Source organism: Gopherus flavomarginatus, chromosome 22 (genome assembly GCF_025201925.1).
Source record: "Gopherus flavomarginatus isolate rGopFla2 chromosome 22, rGopFla2.mat.asm, whole genome shotgun sequence".
NCBI lineage: Eukaryota > Metazoa > Chordata > Testudines > Testudinidae > Gopherus > Gopherus flavomarginatus.
In genome coordinates, this window is record NC_066638.1 from 8,458,389 (window position 1) to 8,475,865 (window position 17,477).

A 17,477-nucleotide genomic window follows, 5' to 3' on the forward strand; every position below is an offset into this window, starting at 1 on the left:
GGTTTCCCCTTTCATTTTTCCTTGGAGTTCGGTTTAGGTGCAAAGCTTTTCTCCCAAGCACAAACCATCCCAAATGAGCCTGGGGCCCAACTTACAACCTCTTTAAATTAATTACAAACACTCATCGAATACAGTAGTAAAGCCCTGTGCACCATAACCTGGTTGTGATGTCCTGAAGGCAAAACATATATTAGGAAAATACCACAGCTGATGCCTACCCAGTCCCTGATCTTCTATTATTCTCTAGTTCTCTACCTCAGATTTATTCTAGCACCCATCCTAGTAGGATATAAGCCCTGATGAATGCTCTGAGTGCGCCACAAATTCACAGAAAAGCTCATGTAGGTATCCCTCCCACCTCACCTGGCCAAGCTGTAGAAGTCCAACCAGTTGATTAAGCAAAACCCACCTATCAATTAGCACTGCTTGTGTCTAATCACACACCCCTGTCCATCAAGGAGCTCTGTGGATGAAGACTGTAAAACTGTCCTCATGTTCTCCTCTCCTCAAAACTCATGTTACTTGTTAGAAGAAGAAGCAGGTTGACCCAGATGCGGATTGAGTAGATGGAATCTGATACTTGTTCCCCTGGACCCAATTGTCCAGTAAGCCCCGAACTGATTACAACACACTCTTTTTGTTTAGATTAGTATGTACATGCCTACATCCATTACAACACCCCAAAAACCCTTAAGTAATAGAAACACCTACCGTTAGTAAACCCACCCCTATTTAGTACTCATAACATTACATGTTACTTTTACCTTGAAGATACCTTTCTGTGCAACAATTTGTTGCCATAAATCTCCCTCATCAGCAGTTCTCAGGGGAGAGAGGAAGGGGCCCTAAGCCAGGGCGTGTTTATGTAGCTGGGAAAGGGAGGGAGGGGAAGATAATATTCCTTTTACCTTCTTTTACACAAAGGGTATTTCTCCTGCAGTCTTCTGCAGCTGCATCCTTATCAATTTTTATGAACAACGGAGATGGGAACAATCTGGCAACTTATATTTTAGACAAAGAAATACTGAAGAATTTGCAACTTATGTATTAGACAAAGTAATACTGAAGAATCTGTAACTTATGTATTAGACACAAAGATATTGCCCACATATGCCTTTGTCCCCTAATGCCATGTCAGCACATTAGCAGCTTATTGTTATACTTAACCCTAAAATATCCCAACATTACTTACAACCCCATGTTGACAGAGACTTGCTATAGCTCATGATGACCTATGTAAAGACCGTGATGGGGGTGCTTCCCTTAGTCCTCAAGAGTGTTGCATCACCTGAGATGCTTTGAGATTATTATTTGAAGGCCTTGCTTGTCTGTCTTCATTTGTAGAGGGATGGAACCTGCCTCATGGAATTTGTTTTTCTTCAGAGAGAGAGGGACCAAGCTGTAAAGCTCAGAAATGGGGTTGGAGTCCAACCTTCCCAAGGTTGTGGGGGTCTGTGAGCTCCAGTGAGGGAGAACTGGAACGAGTGTCATTTATAACACAGCTTTAACATGAAACTCTGCTTGGAACTTTGAACCAGGAGGAAAAGGGTGAGAAATCTTGTCATCTGATTTTGCAGTCAATAGATTTTAAGGCCAGAGCGATGATTTGATCATCTAGTGTGACCTCCTGCGTCATACAGGTCAGAGCATTCAACCCAGGGATTCCTGCCGTAGGCCCAATAATTTGTGAACAAAGAGCATCCAGCTGCATTGTCTTCCCAATAGACCACACTCCTGCATTCACAGACAGCAAGATCAGCGGTGCTGACATTATGTGAGATTGAATCCCAAATCCCTGAAGTTTTGCTAAAGCTTGCCAGAGTACTGCTGCTGGCTGGGTGTGTACAAACAGACTGAATTAGAGCTCCATCAAAAATCAAAAGCTTGTCTCTTTCACCCACAGACGTTGGTCCAATAAGAGATATTACCTCACCCATCTTGTCTCTCTAACATCACAGCAGCAGCCACCGAGACCAAACTTTCTAAATCACTGCCCTCCGGTGGCAGGTTAGACACATAGCATTTGTCATCATTTCCCTAAGTGTTTTCACATTAAAGGTTGATTTTTAGAGACGGACAGCCCCTCTGTTGCTCACTGCAGGCCTGAGTTTAGCACCTCTGCAAATCAGCCTGCAAACTCCCCTCAGATAAAGAAATCAGATCCCTGAAACATGCAGCAAATTCTTAGCCTATGTTCTCCTCCCAAATCTGCAGATGGAAGCAAATCTAGTTCTGTATCTGGGTCTATAATTCCCCATACAAAGGGGGACAAAGGCAATTGTGATATGGACACATGTCCACCGAGAACTGGACTGAGACCATCAATGCATTTCCCACAGACTGTCAAACTGTCAAATGGTAACAACTTTCAGTCACTACTCGAGTCTGGTCTGAAACAATGGTGTTGGTCCTGCTTTGAGCAGGGGGTTGGACTAGATGACCTCATGAGGTCTCTTCCAACCCTAATCTTCTATGATTCTATGATAATATGCTGAGGTCCAGATCTGGTTCTGAACCCTGCGGCTTGCTGCTGTCTCTCTCTAGTCATTATCTGATCTGAAACATAGGGAGTGACCAATAATGGTGAAAGGCATTGTTGCCATTATCCATCACCTGACCCCTTCCCCTGCTTCTGGTGCTTAATCTTAGTCTCCCCCTGAAGGCTGTGAACATTAAAGATCCACATTAATACTCCCCTGCCTTTTTCTCCCGGTGTAAACTGTCTAAGGTATGACTCCATGACCATGGAGAGCTCTGAGCAAAGGCAGCTCACCATTTCCCCTTTAATGAGTCTCCTTTTCTTGATTTCCTTTACTGGAATAAAACATACACATCAAGTTCATTTTAGCTGGAAACATCACAAGTAAAACACCATCAGCCCCTAGAGACGGGCACAGATCCCACCTCTGTCTAGCACCTCCTTCTGGGGTAGTTTGGGGTGGTATTGGAGCTTTGACTCTTCCTCAGAGATGGGTAATCAGCAAGGGAATGCAGCCTACAACAGCAAATACTATTCTTGGAGGAAAGATGTACGATCAGTGCTTAATTTGTAATGAAAGATGTTCTGAGGCTCAAGCAATTATGTGCCAGGCCACAAGCAATTATTTTACATTCATAATGAATGCATCCAGCCCAGTGGCGCCAGGGCTTTGAACTGCCATGCCTAGTAGTGCTGGGCAGCCCTGGCACAAATGAAGCAGTGTGCACAATGAATTGCTTAGAATTTCACTCCAACCAAGTGTTGATGCGAGAGGCTGGAAGGGATTCCATTCTGGCAAATAGCGTGGGCTTTCTCAGGTGAGCAGAGGAGGCCCTGTGTTGTGGTGGGGAAATGCAAACACACACACACATGCACCCCTCTACCCCCCAGAACATTATTGCTTCAGTACACAGCTGTTTTGAGGCACTCTGCTCAGCAGGGTGAATTTCAGCACCGACAGGTGTGTTTTTATATAAATCAAAATAAATAACCAAACCAAACATCTCCCATTGCTGGCCTCAATGTTTGTTCTCTCTGGTGAGCTCTGCAGGCTGACGGGGAAGCTCCCTTTACCCCGCAAAAAGCAGATGTGGCCCTATGTCTACGTGGGAGGCAAATGTCCACCCTAGATTGTCCCACCCAGCAAGGGAAGCAACTGCACAATGACAGCTGGGAGAACAGAAGTGTGCTGGCCTGGATTGAAATCCACACACAACTGGAACATGCCATGTTGCCAGAGTTGCTGGCAGTTTTACACAGCCCTTGACTGTGTCTTCACTGACATAAAGGTGTGGGGTTTTTACAGTACAATAACTAAGGCTAAGAGTATTTGTTTCTTGCTCATGACATGTCCATGACTTTTACTATAAATACCCCTGACTAAATCTTAGCTGCTCCTGGGGTCTGCGGGCATCATTGCTCTGGGGGAACTTTGGGGGCTGACAGCTGCCTCTGCTTGGCAACGGGGGCTGACTGCACCTGGCTAGGCATTGCTGAGGCTCCTGGGGCCAGCTGCTTGGATGGCCCTAGGGTCAGCGGCACCAGCCACTGCAGAAGTCCTGGAAAGTCACTGAATCCATGACTTCCCTGACCTCCATGACCGAGGTCATGCAACCTTAACAATAACTAACCTGAGATCCTTATCTCACTGTAAAATTCTAAGTGGAGACGAGGCACGGGTAGTGATACCATGAGGTAGCTAGGTAAGACTAGCACCACACCCCTGCCTGGGGTCGACTTCACTTTGCTTACCTCATGGCAAAACTACAAAGTGCCTTGTTTTTCCTCGTGATAAAAACCCACCTCTTTCAGTGAGTGAAGACCTAGCCCTAGCAGGACAAACAGTAGCAGAAAGCATTTTGCATGGGTGGTAAAGCACAAGCAGCATAAATCTTGGGCCTGACAAACACTTGTCCTTGTTTTCCTCCTGGATGGAGCTCCCTAGATCCAGGCCAGCCACAAGACTGCTATCCCCATCACTTCCTTGGCATATAACGCACATGCTGATATCCCTGGAATTTAAAGGTTGGATCTCTCTCTTGCTGCAAGCTGCCACCTTTCCCCTGTGTCTCAGCTTCAAAAATCTCGCCTACTGGTGAGGCCGGGGGTGATGGGTCTTCTTCCAAGAACACTGTGAGGCCGTCGCTGTCGCTTGCGATGCCCTCATCCTCTGCGAGCTTTAAAGTCTGGAAGCAAACAAGCTGCCCCTCAAGAGGGAAGCCACCAGAGTCCTGACTGACTTCTAGTGCAACACACACTATTGGGTCAGGATAAGGATGCCGCTGATGGTTGGTGTTATGGGGACCACTCATTGGCAGGCGGTGCTCATAAGCAGGAGGCTTTCCATTGAGCCCCTCCGTCAACACAGTCACTTGAAGGAAAGTGTCTCCTTGGCAGACATGTTGCCCATGTCCATTAGTAGCTGGATATTGGGCTTCAAAGAGAGAGAAGTCTCCCAAGGAGGAACTCTCAGAAAGAAAGGATTTCTCGCTGTCTTGGAACCCAGAGGTGTCCCCCTTGGCTGAGCCCCTTCTCCAAACAAGCTGAGAGAACCCTAACCCTGCTAGGTCAGACACAGATACTCCCTCAAAGTGAGAGCTGTCCAGTTCAGAACCCGAGTTGGACCTTTGGTGACTCGTGCTGGCTACTTGGCAGTTGGGAGCTCTCTTCAGGAACTGAGGCATTTCAGTGTAGGGTCTGAAACTGCTGCTGTCATCGTCATCCTCCTCCTCCTCCCAGAGTGAGAGGAGAGAAGCCTTTAGTGATATGTGGTTCCTCACTGAAGGACAACTCCTTCTCCCTTCCAATGCTGGCTTCTCCAGGCAGACGAGGAGGTCTTCCTCAAAGAACTCCTTTTCGCTGGGCTCCTTCTCAAGGATCTTCCCAGGAGCCCTGAAATGGGAGAAATCCTAGCGGGAAGGGAAATGAGATTGACAGGTTAAAGGAGGTTTTCATTTTGACAAATACTTTTTAAAGCAACATGGGAAGTGCCAGAGAGCCTGTCCCTTCCATAACCTGGAGGTGATAGCTGCCTTTTGACACTGTGCAGGCAGAAAGGGACAAGCTGCTTCCAGCCACACTGGGGGTTGGGGGAGGAGAGGAGATGAGCTCTGCAAAGACATGGGCAGGTCATCCCTTTCCCCCCTCCTCCTCCCCTGTGGCTGGAAGCCGCTCCTGTCTCTTCCATACCCCTAATCATTTTTGCTGCCCTTTTCTGAACTATTTCCAATTCCAATATATCTTTTTTGAGATGGGGCGACCACATCTGCACACAGTATTCAAGATGTGGCCATATCAGGGATTTATAAAGAGGCAAGATGATATTTTCTGTCCTATTATCTACCCCTTTCCTAAGCCTTGTGTCACACGCAAGTTGTGTGCTACCGCTGTACAAATACACTGAAGTAGGTGTTATCTGCTCTCAATTCTGGACCCAATCCTGAGAAGTGCTGAGGAAATCGGGAAGAGTTGCAGGAACACAGCAGCTTCCAGGACTGGCCCAATAATGCAGTCTTTGCGTACCAAAGCTTGAGGCCTCTTCACTCTCTTGGCAGCTTGTTTACACAGACATAGGATGGATGCAGCAGCTGTGCAAAGGAAAAGCAGGACGAACAATGGGACTGCAATGGTGACTAGGAGCTTCCAGTCCATGTCTGCAAGAGAGAAAGCCAAGAAATAGTTCTGTTGCTGTGGACATGTTCTACAAGTACTACTAGCTTCTTACAGCTAGGGTGACCAGATGTCCTGTTTTTATAGGGACAGTCCATTTTTTTGGGACTTTTTCTTACATAGGCACCTATTACCTCCCACCTCCTTTCCTGTTTTTTCACAGTTGCTTTCTGGTCACCCTACTTACAGAGGACTTCTCATCCGTCGATCTCAAACCTCAGTGTCATTCTCCTCATTTGACAACAGCCTAGATAAGAGAGTGATTTGGCCAGCTACAGAACTCAGGTCGGCCCACATCCAGACCAGCGTTCTGTCTAGAGCTGGTCAAAACCTAACTGATTTTTTTTACAGAAAAGGTTGCTGAAAATGGAAAAAAGAAAACCCTTTAATCTAAGTTCTCCATGGACAATTTACATTTTCAGGGGAAATTTAAATACCAAAAATTCTGGGCTGAAATACCAAGTTATTTTGGTTAAAATATTTTGGTTTTTGGCCAAAGTCTCAGTTTTTCAGGCATTTTGACTTTTGACAAAAATTTTCACAGAAAGGAGACACTTCTTTGCAAAACCAGCCTCTTTCCTGGACCACCTAATTCTCCATCAAAAACCAGTTTGGATGGAAAAATTTCCTTCCAGCCCTGTCCCTTCTCAACCAATCCCCTTGCTTCCTCCCAGCAGGGCCGTACCTTTGGACTTTAACAGCACGCACACTGGCTTGGAAAACTCGCTGTGTTTCAGTTGGATTACTTGGAAAGAAGCCCTGGCACTCAGGCAGTAATTGCCGCTTATCTCCCGAGTGTTGATTGTTACCTTGTCCCACTTCATGTTGTCGTAGTACTGCGTCTGCTGAGACACAAGGAAAACAGAGGGTTAGAGACGGTTGGGGTTCTCTATTCAGACCTGAATCCTCTGTTTAGACTCTGGAGGGACCTTTGTGACATGTCTCTCCTCTTCCTCATGTGTAGGTGTTAGCCAGGCAAGAACAACGTATCACTCCACAGGCGCCTGGTCTGGCACTGGTATTTCTCATTTGACTATTTCAGTCTTCTAGGCCTTGGCTGCACTAGGGGGCTAATTTGCATGGAGTGTTTTGCACATTAACTGGTGCATGTGAGACGGCATGCTCTGACTGTGTACACAACGTCAGCTGTTCTCCAATTCAATACCTATCAGCGAGTCTCACACTTTGGACTTTGTGTGGAGGACGTGGTAGTGTTCTGGGCAGGTATCCCATGAGGCTTTGCTTCTCCTGGGACTTTTGTCTCTGTGCATTGTGGTATATATAGCAGAAGGATCTGGAATGTTGGATTTGGGCATCAAACAACTATTCCCATGATTCCCAGTTCCCAGAAACCCAGATCCATCCCGCTCCCCTCCCCAGAACTCTAGAGACATTTGGACCAAGATCTCAGCTTTGCATCTCCAGTACGTATCTATGCCTAATCCAATGAAGCACTGATCTTCTGACCTTGTCTTCAGTTCCGGCTTCCCAGAAGTCCAGGTCATACTTCAGATCGATAAAGGTGCTCTCTACACAGGAAGCCAGGGGGAAAGCGGCACTCACATTGATTGTACTTTCCGTCACGCTCACTTCTAGTGCTGGGGGAGCCAGTTCCACTGTAATTGAGTGCCCAGATGTTAGAGCAGCACTCGCATAGATCCCAGTATGCAGCCAAAAGCCAGTCACCCAAACAGGGCATGTACAAAGTAACCCAGGACACTAAGTTTTTGTGAAGCTCAGGCTCTTTCTTAGATGGATGCAAAGAGTTCAAAGCCAGTGCTCAGGCCTGCCGACAGCAAGGACGGGCCCCAGGGCAGAAGAGTCGATGGGCCCCCATGTATGCACAAGCTGCACCCTTGTGGCTGCGGGCCACTTGACATTTGGGTGGTGCTGTGCCCGCGCTGGCTGGTGGCCAGCGAGCTGCTGGCTCCGCTGCTGGGCATGCTCTTCCAACACAGCCAGGGCTTCCACAAGCCCACCCAGTTGGGTTGCCAACTGTCTAATCGCGCAAACCCAAGGACGCTTGCCCCACCCCCACCCCTGCCCCTTCCACTGGGAGGGAATTTGGGTGTGAGTGGGATGCCGGGTCAGACTCTGGAAGTGAGTTTGGACACAGGAAAGTGTGAGGGCTCTGGGAGGGAGTTTGGGTGTGGGAGGGGGTGTGGGCTCTTGGAGGGAGCTTGGTGCGGGATCTAGGCTGGGGCAGGGGGTTGGGGTACAGGAGCAGGTCAGGGGGTCAGCGCTTACCTTGGGCAGCTCCCAAAAGCGGCTGGCACACCCCTCTGGCAGTGTCTCCTAGGCGGGGGGCCTAAGGGGTCTCTGCGTGCCACTGTCCGCATGCACCGCCCCACAGCTCCCATTGGCCACAGTTCCCAGCCAATGGGAGCTGTGGAGTCAGTGCTTGGGGTGGGGAAAGCACATGGATACCCCCCCCCTCCAGGGGCCGTAGGGACATGCCAGCTGCTTCCGGAGCAGCGCAGAGTGAGGGTGGGCAGGAAGCCTGCCTTAGCCCCGCTGCACTGCTGGCAGTGGCCCCCAGTCCATTTTAATCACCCCGGCTCCTGACCAATTGCCCCCTTTACCCCCATCAGTGAGTCTGTCAGTGCTTTAAGCATCTGACTTGGGGGTAGCCACTTGATCTGCAGAAGCCATGATCTCAGTGAACATGTTGGATAATGAAGGACAAAGAGCCTGCGATCAGAAACTCCCCAACGGGCACTGTCCTTCCCCCAGGGGAGGTTGTTGAGACTCAGCTCTCTGCATAGGGCCTACAGCTGTAGTGTGGGTCTGTTCTATTCAGGTTCTTATGCCGTGCCCATCACCATGGTATCTGAGCACCTTACGAAATCTTACAAGCGTGGAAGAGAGTAGAGGGAAACTCCAAACTCTTCTAGTGCTGTGGGAGCATCACACAAACATTTTCTCTGGAAAGGCCGTTCAGCAATAGCATACACTAACAATAATGTACCATCAAAATGATATTCCACGAATCCTGACTCCACCCAGGGAGACTGGCGCCCTGCCGACAGGGCTTTGACACGGGCCTTGAATTTGTTGTACGGGTCTGACACACAAGTCAGATTGCAGGTGGTTTGGGAAATATTTCTGCAGTGTTGGACCCTTTCCCACTGCTTTTTGTGATCCCATCTGAAAGAAGAAACAAAACCAACAGAGGGTTGAACATCTAGGGCTTCTTCAGGCTAGCAGGGGTGGCGTTTTGCAGAATAGCACCAAACGTGGCTGAGGGCTTACGGCAGAGCTCTCCCCACATTTGCCTATTCCCAGAGATTGGCCCTAGCAAAGGGACAGAGCCCAAATTCTAATTATTTAAATGGCCCCAAAGATTTACATTCTGCTTTACAGCAACAGAATGAAAGGAAGGATTGCCCATTGGTTAGGGTGCAAACCTGGAACTCCGGCAACCATGGATCAAATCCCTTTTTCTGACTCAGACTTCCTGGGTGACCTTGGGAAAATCACACACGCCATGATACTGGTGGTGGCATGATGTAGGGTACGTGTAGTGACAAACTGCAGTGAAAAGCGGGCTGCACAGGGAAGGCAGCAGGGAAATTCTCAGGCAGTGGAAAGCTGCTGCAGCCTTTCCTCACTGCCTCCTCCCTGCCAGAGCCTTTCCTGGCTGACAGAGGCTTTCCCTGCCACAGGGAAAGGCTCTGACAGCGGGGAGATAGCAGGACACTACACTGCTAAAAATAGCAATGCAGATATGGTAGGCCCAGCCTGGGCATGTAGGGCCGTGTAGGGTCCACACACTAAGGTTCTGGCATGTCTCCACTCTACAGGGCTAAGCAGTGCTTTGCCGCCTACACTGCTATTTACTCCTGTGCTGGGGAGGGCGTGCTGTGTCTGAACTCCACACACCACGGTAAGCATAGACACAGCCTTAGTGTCCGTGCCTCAGTCTCCTCATCTGTAAAACAGGTTTAATAGCACTGCCCTGCCTTGCAGGGTAGTCAGGACGAGCAGCACCTTAAACACGGTCAGGCACTTAGATATTACAGCGATGGAGGCCATATAAGTACTTAAGGTAGAAGGAATGAGACTCAGTCTCTTCCCTAAAAAGCTTTGCAACCCCAGGCAGAGATTTTCAAATGTGACTTGGAATTTTAGGCACTGTGGGGTTTTTTTGGGTGCTCTACTTGAGCTGCCTTAAAAGGTCCTGATTTCCAGGGAGATGGTCCTCTGCAACTCCTGAGGATCAGGCCCCTTGAAAGTGTCTCACACTGGGCCCGCAAGTCACTTTTGAAACTCTTAGCTTAAGCATACTGGGCCTGCTCCAGGCCCATGGAGGCCAACGGAAAGGCTCCCATTGACATCCCTGTGAGATGGATCAGGATCTGCAAGTCCTCCCATTGTGGGCTGCACAAGCAGGGCCTGGGGATGGAGAGGCCAACACAGGCAGGAGGAGAGGCAGCACAAGGGAGGGAAGGCTGGTGGAGGATCAAAGGAAGGGGAGGTTTGAAGCAGTGGGTTTTAAGGAGAGATAAGAGAGAGATTGTGCTTGGTAGATGAAAACAAGGGGCCAGATTCTCCACTCTACTGCACCAGCTTCCTGCTGGTGAAACGCCATTTCTCCATTTATATGGTCATCAACGGACAGACTCCTACTGACTTGGCTCAGGCCCCAAAAGAACCAGGCCCTTGGGGACAGACACCTCCTGGAGAGGGAGGCAAAGCCAGAAGCAGGGGCCAGTTGAAGGGAGCAGCAAGGAGAGAGAGGAGGGCAGAGCCTGGGGCAGGCAAGATTAAGGAACTTGAAACTGCAGTGGCAAGAGACAGGAAGCCAGAGAGGAACCACAGGGGTGTGCTCAGAATGGCCGGGGAGAAAGGGAATTGTAGCAGCCAGGCTGCGTGGGGTACAGTAAGAGGGTCCCCGTAACAGCACAGAGAGCAAACACGGCCCTGCTGGCCTGGGCAGCACCGGGGAGCACTTTTAACCAGGCTCTAAGCTGCCTGAACCCCAGCTCCCCTCAGTGCTCTACACAGGGTTAACAACTTTTAATCGCACAAAACAGAACACCCTGGCCCCATCCCCCGCCCCACCTGTTCCCTGGGGCCCCACCCCTGCCCCTTCTGATAGACCTTACCCCCTGCTCACTCCATCCCCCCTCCCTCTCTCTCCCCACCCTCTCCCCCACCCTCACTCATTTGCTCATTTTCACTGGGCTGAGGCAGGGGGTTGGGATGTAGGAGAGGGTATGGGCTCTGGGGTGGGGCCAGGGATGAGGGGTTTGGGGTGCAGGAGGGGGGTCTGGGCTGGGGCTGAGGGGTTTGGAGTTTGGGAGGGGGCTCTGGGCAGGGGCAGGGGGTTGGGGTGAGGGAGGGGGTACTGGCTGTGGGCTGGGGGTGCAGGTTCTGGGGTGGGACCAGAAATGAGTGGTTCAGAGTGTGGGAGGGGGCTCAGGGCTGGGGGGGGGTTGGAGTGTGTGTGTGGGAGGTGAGGGCTCTGGCTGCGGGTGTGGACTCTCGGCGGGGGCCCAGGATGAGATGTTTGGGGTGGAGGAGGGGGCTCTGGCCTGGGGCTAAGGGGTTTGGAGTGTGGGAGGGGGCTCTGGGCTGGGGCAAGTGGTTGGGGCGCAGGAGTGAGTGGGAGATGCAGGCTCCAGCAGGGTGTTTGGGTGCAGGAGGGGTCTCAGGCTGGTGCAGAGGGTTGGGGTGTGGGAGACAGTTCGGGGTGTTGGCTCCAGACGGCGCATACCTCAGGTGGCTTCTGGGAAGCTGCCAGCATGTCCCTCGGCTCCTAGGTGGAGGCATGGCCAGGTGGCTCTGTGTGTTGCCTCGCCCTCAGGCATCACTCCCGCAGCTCCCAATGGCTGAAGTTCCCAGCCAATGGGAATTGCAGAGCCAGTGTTCATGGCAGGGGCAAGGTGCAGAGTCACCCTGGCAGCGTCTCCACCTAGGGGCTGCAGGGACATGTCCCTGCTTCTGGAGAGCCACATGGAGCCAGGTAGAGAGCCGACCAGCCCCGCACAAACAAGACTTTTAATGGCCTGATCAGCGGTGCTGACCGTAGTCGCCAGGTTCCCTTTTCGACTGGGTGTTCAAGTTGAAAACCAGCCATCTGGCAATCCTAGCTCTACAAGGGACGGCCTTGTAGTTGATCAGTTTGTTTGCGGGCCTGGTCCATCCAGCATAAAAAGCTAGGAACGGACCCCACTAATAGAACCACCACTCACAATTCTCCCCGCACCCCACCCGCCATGGGGAACAAGCCCCAGGCGCTCCTAGTCACTTTCCCTTGTGGGACACCCACCTTTGGTACCTCACAGTATACAGCACATCTGGTGGGGACCCCTCTCCGGGGAGCCACGTTAAAGCCATGCCGAAATCCTTCGACAGCAGCGTCACGTTGCGAGGGGGGGACAGTGGCACGGAGGGCTGCCACAGAGCTAAGGAGCCTGGAAAGGAAGGAAATAGGAAGGAAAAGCTATTTGAATGCTCCAGGCTTGATTCTGGGGCTGGGACAGGTTTGGGCGCTCATGGGAGAACAGCACGTGTGAGGACCTACTGCTCTGTGACGCCTTCCTGCAGCGCTCCCAATGGGTGTGATTCACCCCAGCCCTGAGGGGTGTTTGGACCAAGTTTTGATTTTGCCCATTTTCCTGCCCCTCAGGCTTTGTCCTTCAAGCACAAGAACCAGCTCGGTGCATCTGAGTCCAGCCTCAGTGAGGTCGTAGGCTGCCCACGCTTTTCTCAACCCCTGGAAGCAGGTTAGGGTTCAGATCCAGATCTGGGGAAAGGACTGGATCAGTTCTTAGTTGACATGCTCTGGTTTGACGGTGCTGCCTTCAGTTCTTATGGAAATTCCTCAGACAACTGTTTCAACTCCAATTTTTTAAAACGTTTCTCCAAAAGTTCCAGATTTCTGAGTTCGAAGCAGGTCATGGCTCTGCCAGCCCTACACACCAGGGACCTGGGGTTTTCAGGACAGAACCAATTTCTAGCTATCCCTGCTCCTTCAGGAGGATGCTTTTTAGGGTGGGTCCACATCTGAGGTGGGGATGTGATGCCCAGCTCATGTAAATGTACCTGCATTAGCTCAGCATGAGCCAGCCCCTAAAAACAGCAGCATGTCCACAGCAGCACTGGTAGCGGCTTGGACTAGCCATCCTGAGAACAATCCCGCCCAATCCCCGGGGCCTGTGCCCCCATGGACACACTGCTAGTTTTAGGCATTACTAGAGCATAGCTAGTGTGTGTATATCTCCATGAACAGGGAATCGCACCTCCCATTTCAAATGTGGGCACATCTGAGAGGAAAACCTTTAATTTGATATTTATCCGCCCCAGAGCCTTACATTTCACTCCTGTTTACATGGCCAAGGCCCCGTCCACAGAGACTTTGAGTGTTTTGGCAAAGACGAAGCAAAAAGCACCAGCTATGCTTAGACTATGCCTTTAGCATGAGCAAAGCAGCACAAAGATTTCCATACTGTACCTAGAATCTGCTGTAAGGAAGACAGAGTTACCAGGATTCTGATTCTCCCGGCAGACATGCTGAAGCCGAGACTTGTAATGTGTTTCTTTTCTTATGTCCACTTTCATTATCCAGTTTCCTGTAATAAGTTACGTTGCCAGTCAGCCACCTACAGGAGAACACAGGAACCACTCCCTGAGATAAAGGTAGCCTCACACATCAGCTGCAGTTCAAAGGCTGAGCTATAGTTTGAACACAGGACACCTGTGTGTAAGGGCATGGAGCTCCCGGTTTAATGACTGCTGTAATAAAAGAAAACAACTCTCAGTCTTCAATGATAAATACACTCTAGCCTTCCCTTCCAAAGTGCTTTACAAATACTTCTGCTTCCAAATAGCCCTCTGGTGTTGGGAAGTATTCTTAGATCCATACATAGATTTTAGGGGCAGAAGAGATCATTATGATTACCTAGCCCAGTGGTCTCCAACCTTTTCCGAGTGGCAGGTGCCAGACGATGAGCCACCGAGGACCGTGGCTGGCAGACAAGCATCCGCCAAAATGCCACTGAGAAGCAGCAACATCAAGAGGTATCGCCGCTGAAATGCCGCCGAGGTAGCGTCATCAAGAGGCATCGCCACCAAAATGCTGCCGAAAGTCACCTCTTGATGACGCTGCTTTTTGGCGGTGATGCCTCTTGATGACACCGCTTTTCGGCAGCATTTTGGCAGATGCTTGTCCTCTGGCCAGTACGTGGGCACACATAGATGCCCCAACGGGCGCCATTGCTCCCGTGGGCACTGCGTTGGGGACCACTGACCTAGCCTGCGTGTCTAGTAGCAGGCCAAAGGATTTCATCCAGTCATTCCTGTGTTGAGCCTATATCTTTGGGTTCAGCATATTTTGAGAAGACATTATTATGCTCATTTTACAGATGGGGAAACTGAGTCACAGAGATGTGAAAGTGACCTGCCAAAGTCACACTGAATCAGTGGCAGAGCTGGGACTGGACTTCAGGTCTACACCCAGTCACACCCCTGGGCACTTTCTCACGGAGACCATAGGTTTCTCCTTGGTGTATTGAGAACTGTTAATGCTCCAGGCTGACCCAGTGCGCCCCCTTGCCAGTGGGTGTGGTGTTGCAGGTAAGCCCTGACGATTTTTCTCTCATCAGTATTTCAAGAAGTCCAGACAAACTGATAGACGATTGTGGAGAGTTTCACTGATTAACAAAAAAGGCAATGCAGAACATAAAACTTTCACCGCAGCATTTCCACACCACCAGCATCTCTGCTAGTGCAGATGCTCTAAGCTGACAAGAGAAATGTTGAAATTTCTCCACCAAGCTCTACCCAGAGGCTGTTTTGCTCACTGCCTGCCTGCATTGCACAGTACAACCTTCACTTGCAGGAGAACCAAAGCATGGGAGCAGGGTATGAGCAGCCACTGTTTTGTTCCTGTCATTGGCCCCGGGGCATCCCCTTATCCCCCTTTCCCGGACACATTCCCGGCCACTATCCGGATATGCTCAAGTCCTGGGCACCAACAACTCTTTAGGATGCCTCAAATCTCAGTGGGGGATCTACTGTGTCTGTTAATGAGGCTGGAGGGCAGATGCTGGATCTGTGATGCTCCCCTGTGGTGGTGAACAGGACAGCTGGAGAGAAACACACACACAGGAGGTGTGAGCGGTGCACAGAGAGACAGCGAATGCACGTGTGTGCCAGGGCTGCCTGCACGTATGTGCCTAGAATGAAAGGCTAACACACAGGGTTGTTGGTAGCCGGGTAATCTTTATCCCTAGGCCCCAGTCATCTGACATGCTTCAGGGTTATAACAGGTTAATACCCCCATCCATGGCAGAGATCAGACAGCGTTCATTGATTACAGTGTTGAAAGAGGATGATTCACAAGGGTGAAGGTAGAGGAAGTTTCCAGACCTGGAATGGGGTTGCACAGGAAGGCGAGTAGCAATTTCTGACTTTTCTCCCCACTCTGCAGCAGAGTGGGAAGCAGCATCTAGGCAAACACCTCACTTCGGGTCTTCCTAAGAGCCCTGGAGGTAGGTCATTATAAAAGAGAACATGCAATTTTTAGCAAGAGTTAGCAGACCCCGACCTCCATGCCTGAGTGTCCCTGTAGAACATCAGGGGTGAAATGGCCTCATGGAAGCCAATGGCAAAACTCCCTTTGACTTCAACAGGGTCAAGGTTTCAGCCCCCAAAAACTAACTAAACCACAGCAAAGAAACAAGCTAACGTGGCAGGTCAGTACCAGCAGGTGGTGCTCCCTAGCAAGCAAAACCCATGGGATAGTTAGCACACGGAATGCAGGAGGAGACAGGTATTAATCTGGGATGGTATTAAGACTCATTTAGGAAATTGAAATGTGCTTTATTAAAACTCCCTCCACCTCCAGTATCCTCCAGTGCCCTTTTCTGTATTGGCTTTTCAAAGGTGTCCACTAACTTTGGGCATCCAACATGAGACCCTCACAGCCGAATTCTGCTCTCATGCCAGCATACCAAGAGTTCAGTGGGGCTGTGTGGGCTCCAGATTGCCTGAGCCAGAACCTTAAACAGCATGTAAAATCCAGGTTGTCCCTCAGCATGTAGGGCACTGGCCTGGAAGTCGGGAGAGCTGGGTCTTTTCCCAGCTCTGCCCTTGATCTATCTGTGTCTCTTTCCCCTGACAGAACAGGTCATGCAGGGGGAGGAGTGGCACTATATGTGAAAGAAAACGTAGATTCAAGTGAAGTAAAAATCTTAAGCGAATCCACATGTTCCATAGAATCTCTGTGGATAGAAATGTCATGCTCTAATAAAAATATAACATTAGGGATCTATTATCTGTTAGACCCCCAAGTTTGGCCCCAGGGCCATACAAGTGCTTCGGCCTCCACCCCCCAACGGAATTTTCCCCCAGCCCCCAGAACTGCCACTGATCACATAGCTGCTCAAAAAGCAGAACTTGTAACAGGAAACAGCACCTTGCGGTCGGCCGACCTGAGGAGGGGAAGTTTCCCCCAGACGGTTGCTTCCTGAGTAGAGATGCTGGGGGCCGATTGCCTCCCTTGTATGGGCATGAGCCACTCGCGACCCTGCAATTGGCTTATTGTAAATTATGACGAAAAATTCGTTATATATTGTTGGCCCCCCCCCGGGGACGGGCAGAGAGAAATCGAATTCCCGTCGAACCGTATCCAGGATTGATCACCCTGCAGTCTCTCTCCTGGCTCACGCGTTTCCCAGAGCCTGACTGCTTGCCGGCCGTAATGAAACTTTCGTGGTTTGTATGTGTAAGTAAGATTAGCTGTTAAGGATATCTGTATTGTTAGATAAGAGGCAGAGACTGGTTCCAGCCGCCCCAAGGCTCCTGCTAGGGGAAACCCGTTGACCAGGAAACCTTGAACGCAAGGGGGACCAGTTGAGCCTCGCAATTTGTGTTTAATAAGATTAGTTGCTGCATGTATGATTACTAATAATACCAATATCACTTTTACTAACCCCTGGGACGACCTGAATAATTACTGGGACTTAGAAAAATACCAGGGCCAGCTTTTATTTGTAATTGTAGTGTTTGTGTTATTTGCTCTAGTATTATATTGTAAGCCCAAGCTGTAACTAATTGTGTTATCCCTTATCCTTATCTGTGACTCATTTAATAAATCCTTAATCTTTAACACTACGACTGATTGCTTGCGTTCTCCCCGTCACTACCCTTGGGCACTTGTCACCCCCCCCCAGGGCATCCAGTGATCGAACCTCCGCCCTATTCCAACGCTCATTACCCGGTAGATAACGGGCACCTGGTGGCCATATCGGTGGAGCGAGGGGCGAGAGCAATCTGTAATCAACATGGCGTCACGAACAGGATGCCTTCGGGAGGGTCAGTG

The 17,477-nt window shown here is 50.2% G+C and overlaps 1 protein-coding gene across 2 annotated transcripts; it reads right to left on the reverse strand.

Annotated features, from left to right (window-relative positions):
- Positions 1-2,796: 2,796 nt before the first annotated feature.
- On the reverse strand, positions 2,797-13,703 carry IFNLR1 (interferon lambda receptor 1). 2 transcript variants are annotated; one of them, XM_050932232.1, is made up of 7 exons: positions 13,608-13,703; positions 12,423-12,567; positions 9,117-9,295; positions 7,616-7,764; positions 6,834-6,990; positions 6,002-6,132; positions 2,797-5,388 (listed from the first exon to the last, which is right to left on the reverse strand). In XM_050932232.1, exons 1-7 carry the CDS (start codon positions 13,663-13,665, stop codon positions 4,456-4,458), a joined length of 1,752 nt encoding a protein of 583 aa, XP_050788189.1. In that variant the 5' UTR covers positions 13,666-13,703; the 3' UTR covers positions 2,797-4,455. The 2 variants fall into 2 exon arrangements, with proteins under 2 accessions (XP_050788189.1, XP_050788188.1); XM_050932231.1 differs by having other exon boundaries at positions 6,834-6,993.
- Between the last annotated feature and the right edge of the window lie 3,774 nt (positions 13,704-17,477).

What these genes read in the sequence shown, in the direction of transcription:
- IFNLR1 (XM_050932231.1), bottom strand. Translation starts at nt 13,665, where the DNA reads ATGTCTGCCGGGAGAATCAGAATCCTGGTAACTCTGTCTTCCTTACAG. An exon ending in AAGCCGGAACTGAAGACAAG is followed by an intron (nt 6,994 to 7,615) that starts GTCAGAAGATCA and finishes CTTGTGTCTCAG; the next exon opens with CAGACGCAGTACTACGACAA. An exon ending in CGTGCTGTTAAAGTCCAAAG is followed by an intron (nt 6,133 to 6,833) that starts GTACGGCCCTGC and finishes TCTCTCTTGCAG; the next exon opens with ACATGGACTGGAAGCTCCTA.